This window comes from Salvelinus sp. IW2-2015, unplaced genomic scaffold (genome assembly GCF_002910315.2).
Source record: "Salvelinus sp. IW2-2015 unplaced genomic scaffold, ASM291031v2 Un_scaffold16655, whole genome shotgun sequence".
In the NCBI taxonomy this organism is placed as follows: Eukaryota; Metazoa; Chordata; class Actinopteri; order Salmoniformes; family Salmonidae; genus Salvelinus; species Salvelinus sp. IW2-2015.
The window spans coordinates 7,061-14,837 of record NW_019957693.1 but is presented as its reverse complement, the minus strand read 5'-3'; the positions used below and the strand labels follow the sequence as shown (position 1 = coordinate 14,837).

The 7,777-nt window shown below is 39.1% G+C and overlaps 1 protein-coding gene across 1 annotated transcript in view; it reads right to left on the bottom strand.

Moving 5' to 3' along the window:
• Positions 1 to 103: 103 nt before the first annotated feature.
• Positions 104 to 7,777, bottom strand: part of LOC112081015 (cathepsin K) — a gene marked incomplete at its 5' end in the record, with an annotated part of 13,946 nt that continues 6,272 nt past the window's right edge. The window contains 3 exons of the mRNA XM_024146968.2: positions 104 to 582; positions 2,558 to 2,660; positions 2,876 to 3,041. Of these exons, the coding sequence (XP_024002736.2) occupies positions 483 to 582; positions 2,558 to 2,660; positions 2,876 to 3,041 (369 nt within the window). The remainder of the gene's footprint in view (positions 583 to 2,557; positions 2,661 to 2,875; positions 3,042 to 7,777) is intronic.

The following is a 7,777-nucleotide window of genomic DNA, read 5'->3' as shown; positions in this document are numbered from 1 at the left end:
TACTTGTCATTTTGACTGTGACTGAGGAAATGGAAATAAACACACATTGCAATTTACAGTCACTACAGTTTGGAGGTAGAAATATTAATTCAATTCAAATCAGTTCTTTAAAAGTTATATTTATTCGATGACAAAATATACTTTAATTTAAGCAAGTAAGTAGCTTTGTACGAGCCTTGGCATGTGCGAGCTAAAACGGCTCATACGAGCAAGAGCTCCTGTTTCTGTAGCGTGAGGCAACTTGATGTACAACTACACCCCCTGGACAGAACGCTAGATACAGTGATAATGTAGATAATCACATTTGCCTTATACATGATTTCTAAAAACTCTTTTAAAGAAGTACTGTCTATATAGACAGAAAGTGACAGAAAGTGAAATGGTAAAAACAAGACTAAAACAATGGAGCTAGTAAAAATGAATTACATTCAATGAATAAAAGGGCTCCGTTTTTCCAGTTAGGCCACTTTGATTAGCAGGAGTTACATGACAGGGTAGCACCCGTACAAGGCGATGCCACACTGGTTGTCCTTGTTGCGTGACATCCGTATATATCCCTGGTCTCCCCACGATAAGCCCCAGCTAGACAGAGGGTGAGGAAGATTGAAACATATTTCCAATGAACATCAATACTCAATAAACCTGAGGTCTTCAAGAAGCCTACATAGCCAACCCATAGAGTAAACCCATAGAGTAAAATGTAACATTCATATATGGCCAGCTATGTAAACTTTAACATTGATTTATCCTGCAATAGATGTGGTTCAATTGGTAGCCTACAGTTTAGTCTTCTTCTAATGCCTCTTAAGGGGAAAGTAATCTAAAAGTAACTAAATGTAATCAGATTACATTACTCAGTTTGGGTAATCCAAAAGTTATGTTACTGGTTACTGATTACAATTTTGCACAGGTCACTAATAACTGTAATGGATTACTTTTAGAAAGTAACCTACCCAACACTGCCAATTAGCTAGAGAGGTAACTCCAAACACATTTCCGCTAAGAGCAGCTATTTAGCTGTTAAACAAAGGTTAGCCAGCCATGTATGTCCAAATCAAGAAAGTTTACCAGCAGCTAGCTGACTAAACTCAACTCCATCGTGAAGGAAGTTTCTGATAAACTCCACCAACGGAGTTGAGCAGAGACCAGGCTTTGTGAAATTCAGCTCCGACTACATTGATTCGCTCAAGGTCAATACTTAAAAATAAGTAAATTCTGAAACGCTTACCTTGTACCTATGTTTGTCCTCTGTAGTTGCGTGACTTTCTTTTTCAATGAATGTTAATCAAGTACAACCACCGACTGTTTGCTCATTTCTGTTTCTCGAAGAGGGCAAGTCGTGCCAAATGTGCTAATTGAATTTCTGATGATGTAGGCCAAGATTGTGCGATTTGATCGGACATGAGCATTTGGAGACCTAGGCCTACTTCATCTGAGATTCAATTGGCACATGCACAGTCGCACTGAGTTACCATCATCGAGCAAACAGTCAGTGGTTGTATTTGATAACATTTATTTAAAAAATATGGATTTCATCAAACAAAGAAAGACACGCAACTACAGAGGACAAACAGTACAAGGTAAACATTTCATAATATATATATTTTTTAAGTATTGACCTTGGGCAAATCAATGTAGTCAGTGCTTAAATTCCACAAAGCCTGGTCTCTGCTCAACTCCGTTGGTGGAGTTGATCAGAAACCTCCTTCACCGTGGAGTTGAGTTTAGTCAGCTAACCAGCAGCCAGCGACACGTGCCGTACTGGTAGCCTATTCGCTGACGCTTTTTCAAAGCCTATGTTAAATACTCCAGTGAGTGTAATTGGCTCCAATCAGTGTAATTTGGAGTTAAGAGATAACATTTACATTATTATACCGAACAAAAATATAAGACAAATGGTGGTCACACCAGATACTGACTGGTTTTCTGATCCACGCCCGTACCTTTTTTTTTAAAGGTATCTGTGATCAACATAGGCCTATCTGTATTCCCAGTCATGTGACATTCATAGATCAGGGCCTAATGAATTTATTTAAATTGACTGATTTCCTTATATGAACTGTAATGCAGTAAAATCTTTGACATTTTAGCATGTTGTTTTTATAGATGTTTTTAGTGTAGAAAGAAGAGATTCTCCTGTTTTCTACAGTAGGTATGTTGTTTATTCTGTTGTTGCTAGAGATATTCCTAAAAACAGACCCCCTGCAGTACCCCTAAGGGGCCGCAGACCCCCAGCTGAATAACCCCACAATAAACAATAGCATTAAATCCCAAACTACCAAGGTTCATTTGTCTAAAGCCCAATTTGAGTTTCACTTTCTCTTTTGACTTCCATTTTTACCCTTCACCATGGTCCTGTTTGTCGGAATAAAACAAAGGAGCAGACGGAGGTTTGAAAAGGGTCATCTAGTTGAATACAAGTCCACTTGGAGGATCTTTTCATCTCAGCTCTGAACAGTAGTAGCCCTGTTTGACTAAATAACTAGATACAGAACAGCAGAAGAGCAGATGGAGCTTTTAAGATGGAAACTGTGAGTGAAGTTCTACATCCCCTTACCTGTTCTTCACCAGCCAGTAATCCTGCCCGCCCAGGGTACCGTATCCTACAGCAAGGACAGCATGGTTTGTCTTCTTTGTGCAAGTTGGATCATTGTAAACTCCTACAATTATACATGGGTTGGACAATGACAAGTCAACCCTCAATATATATGCATTTCTCCACAAGTCAAAGTCAATAGGTTGACCATAAAGTGGACAATTACACAATAAAATCCACATCGTTTCAGATTGAGATATACATTACCAACGTCAAGACCATACTGTCCTTAAAATGTAAAAACATGACCCAAGAAGTTGAAATTAAGTTTTTCCGTACCGCTGCGGTAGAAGGCAAAATTAGGTCGGGTGGCATCAATGCCAACAGAGATAGGTCCGATGGTGGCCAGCGCTTCTTTCAGAACCCCCTCATCCCCCTCAGGCAGAAAGCTGTACCTGGAACAGTTTGCAGCACGCTGAGCAGGGTTGTAGCTACACTGTTGATGCTAACAGGGGAGACAAGACAACAAAGGGGTCAGATACTACTCCACAAGGCTAATGTGGCGTGGGAAATAAGCTACAACCAGCTAGTTACTGCAGCTACTTACCAAGGGCAGCTAACCCCAGCTACACACTATTAATACTGTTAATACTAGTTTATACTCACCACTCCCTTGTAAGGGTAGGATTGGTCAGAGTCAATGCCCTGGTTGTCGATGACATACTGGAAGGCCTTGGTCATGAAGCCACCGTGGCAGCCCTTATTGCCGTATTTGGAGGAGCAGTCCACCAGGTTCTGGGGGCTGAGGTCTATCAGTTTACCTGTGGTCTTCATCAGCTGGCCCTCCAGGGCCCCTACAGAGCTGAATGCCCAGCAGGAGCCACAGGAGCCCTATGGACAACACAATTGTTAGGGAAGCAATCCACATCTAATACCTGGATGAAGTTGATTTGAGAGTCCTATTAGTTTACCTTATTTTACAGTACTGTTTCATTACCGTTATATCTACAATAAATGATGTGGTGGCAATGGTTTCTGAAACATGCAATAAAACAAAAAGGGGGGAAAAAAGTGCAATATAATTCACAAGTTGGTTTCAAATAGTGCTTAGCGGTATTACTATGTAATACAGAACCATTTTACTGGCACAATAAAGTGTAACGGAAATGTTGATGTTGTGCAGACATGCAGTGCTTGTCATTCAGTGGTTTTAAACTTGCACACCCTAGCACTTAAGCCGACGACTTCCTCACAAAAAAAGGAACTAATTAAATGACTGAGAACAAGGAAGAGGCCTACAGTAAACAAACAGAGGAAGTAAGACCTGAAAAGAGACAGCTCTGTGTTTTAACATCCTGATATCAGTTATTATACCGTAACAACAACTTTAATTCATCCCAAGGATATTTACCATTAGTTTAAAAAAGATAATACATATAATGTATGATATACATACAACAGTACAATGTACACAATGTATTTTATTTATTAGGATCCCCATTAGCCGTATGGGTGATTTTCCAGTAGCACATTGTGAAATAATAATATAGCAAAACAGAATCATTAAAAGCTTAAAAGAAACCTATAATTACACCTATATAGCATGAGAAAAGTCAATATACCAAAGAAATAGACACACATTGTAATCCAGATGTATGCCTGGATAAGAAGTGTCATAATCAATATAATGAATGTACTTATGACTATAGCCTGGTGGGTGATGATATAATCAATATAATGAATGTACTTATGACTGCAGCTTGGTGGGGGTTGAAATGATTTTTTAACCAAACAGTCACAATTGCGCCACCAATATATTCAATCCAAGGATTTGGAGGGGCAGGGAAAGGCCGCCCGCGATAAGGAATTTAGAGTGGGAAACCAAAGTGGCGTGAAGCCAAAATGAGCTGATTATTAACATAAAGGGGAAGAACTATAAGATATATGTAAACTTAAAAATGTATAAAGGAATTTGCTGAGACTGGGGAAGGCAGTTGCTCCATGGACCAGCTCGGCTGGTTACTTTGTAATAATGTCTATTTGAATTCATATGTTCCGGTATCTGAGAGATATTATTGAAACAATATTTCTACGACAGCTGACGCCATTGGCGACAGGTAGTCATACTGGGGCCCGACACATAGCGAAACATACATTATAGCCAAAAGACATCACAATATACAATTTAAAAACATTAACATGTAGTTTGTGTGTGTGTGTGTGTGTGTGTGTGTGTGTGTGTGTGTGTGTGTGTGTGTGTGTGTGTGTGTGTGTGTGTGTGTGTGTGTGTGATGTGTGTGTCGCGATGCTATCAGTTACACATACAAGTCAGTATATAAAGGAGCAGGCACAAACTGCACTGATAGCTGTTCATCATTACTGCGTTTTGACTCCAGTGACGTAGCCTTCTCTCTCCCAGTCAAAGGTATCAGGTACAATACCGGAGGATCCTACAAATGCAGAGGGCTCCTCTTGAGGTCAGCAGGAACACGCAATGAAGGCAAAAGACTCGGCAATCTCCTCCTGGGTCTGAAAATGGTTGACAAGAGAGGCAACACTTGACCAGACTCGAAGCATTTAAAGAGCACTTACTTTATATCAGTATAATAAATCATCCATGAACCCAAGACTACATTAACTGGAGGAAGATGCACGTTGAAACAGGATAACAAATACATTTAAAGGCACATACTGTAGTGCAATGGGATGATACTTTTTACTTGTGCATTTATAGAAGCAAATCAGATGCGTACTCATGAAGGGTACCATCCACTTGTTATACATACGAGGAATAAGGAAGTATATTTGCAGTCATGCTCATTAATCACTAAGATTAGGAATGAATGCATGCACTGTCTGTCTTCGGGAAAGCAGTTTAAGCAACAGTTCAACAGCTATTAGCCAAGAAAACAAACACCGGAAAACAATGACAAAGGAACTCAGCAAAATAAATAGTAATGTAGGTCAAAATCTATATGTTTGACTCTTCCTTCATGTAAACCAGGCTGACTGCATTACCTACTGAAAGCATCACATATTCTGCATACGTTTTTTGGAATCTATTCATACACGCACTATCAACATTTTATGGAATCAGGCAAGGTTGGTGCTAAGTTTAACTACACTTCAGATATCAGAGTTCCAATATTGTCCTTGGCATTGTGTCAGTGACCTGAGGCCTACCATGTCCCCATGTGATTCATGCCCAGGTCATAGGTGTGCATGTCCATGGACGCCTCAAGGTTGTGGAGGCTGATCAGCTGAAGATTCCTCTCCCAGACCTCCCTTCGCGGCCAGCTCCTCAACCTACAGGTATCACACACACAGGGGTAGAAAAATCTCAGTCTATGACTTGTAAAAAATACACTTTCAAATGATGTAAACCACACAGGTTGAATCACAATGCATTCAGTGATAGCTAGTTATATGTAAGAAATGTATGTGGGAAGGGTGGTGGTTTCCAACTTATGCAGCAAACAGAACCTGTCTAAATGCCACTATTGTAGCAGCTTGGCCTTATCCTAGCCAAAACATCTTACAGTGATGCTGGTTCATCTCACCTCAGTCCTGGTAGTCCTTGCCATGTGTCTTCTTCACATCTGCCAGTGCTGTTCCAGCATTGGGTCAAAACAGGGCAACTGCGTGGCCACATAGCACTGCGGAGCAGCAGGCTCCACACACATCATGCTTGCACAGAAGATAGAAAGTGTTATAACAACAGGAGGCATTATATTGTAGTATTTCATTTTGTATCCAAATAAGGAAGTAATAGTGTGTGTGTGTGGCTCATTACGTTTAAAATTGCGCATGAAGCTAACACATTTCAATAACCATTTACTGCGACGGGAACTACTGTAGCCTATACACAATGACTCTGCATGTCACAAACAACCATCAAGGTTATTGAAACTGTTGCGCTAGCAGACTGTTGATCAGAGAGTCTTTAACGCTGATCAAATAAATAACTCCATCACTCAGATTCTACAAAAACGTTGCATATAGAAAAATGTTTTATGGCCTATTCAATAGAAGCTTCAGTGCTCAAGATTAGGCTATTTGACGTGCCGGGTTGTTAACCCATCTCTAGCGTAAAGAAAGCCCCAAAACGGGTAAAATTATCTAATTTCATAAAATAAGATATTGGTGTCGTTGGTGTAGGCTTATTATTTAGTTAATTAAGTATTCAGTAGGATTGCCACTAGCGCTATAGTAGAAATCATCTAGTTTAATGAACTGTACAACTCATTAATGTTGAGTGTTTCAGTTACAGAAAAGGTTGTAGAAAAGAGGAATTCACATATTTCACAAAAGGAGAAGAATAATAAATGCATGAATGGTTATAAGCAAATATGTTACACTGACAAATAAAAACGAAAGTAAAACGAATGCTATGAAAATGTTTTTAAATAAGGTCAAGTTAAAACAAATTCCTAATTAAACAGGTCTAGCTAACTACACTATGAATTGAAGTAGTCTATTGCTCTGACTGAAAACGGAGAAACGTTTACCTTGTAAAACTCGGTTGCACCTGATGAGACTTTCAGAGGGAGAGCAAGGCGCGTCAATTGATTTCAGTGGGATGCTTTTCCTGCTTTGATATATATTTTTGTGAAAGTGCATGGTGGTAGAACTTCCTCATTGACCATTTTCGAATGTGGTCATCTATAATGTTATGGTTGACGATGCTAATACTATTTCTCATTGCATTTAAAAACATATTGATAGACCTTAATTATAATGTGTGACTTCTATGACTTTAGGTGAAAATATAAAATAGTAGGCAGCCCACGTTCTTAAATATTTGTTAAAAATATTAAACAATTAGGGTTCATTTTACTGGCCCTTGTCTTAACAGTAGGCTACCTACATACTGTTTTTTTAAATTAAGTATATAAATCATTAATTCATCCAAATAAACATTACTATACAAGAGCTTTAATCGGCTTTTAAAGACTAGATCACAGAAGTCTGTTGTTTGGAGGGTGGGTCTAGGCAGGAAGCGGTGTTATGGTATGAAACTGGTATGTGAACATTTTCACCTATTTATTCTCTCATTGTTCTCTATCTTCATGACTCAAGAAGCTTCTAATCAGTTTTGCATTCATCCTCATCAGATCTAACAGTCAGCACAATACATGTATACTTCTTCATATTGTTGTGTATGTAACATAAGCAGTGCAATAGTAAGTCAACGGAATGATTGTTGATTTCAGATTACTTTAACATGTGAAAAACCTCAGG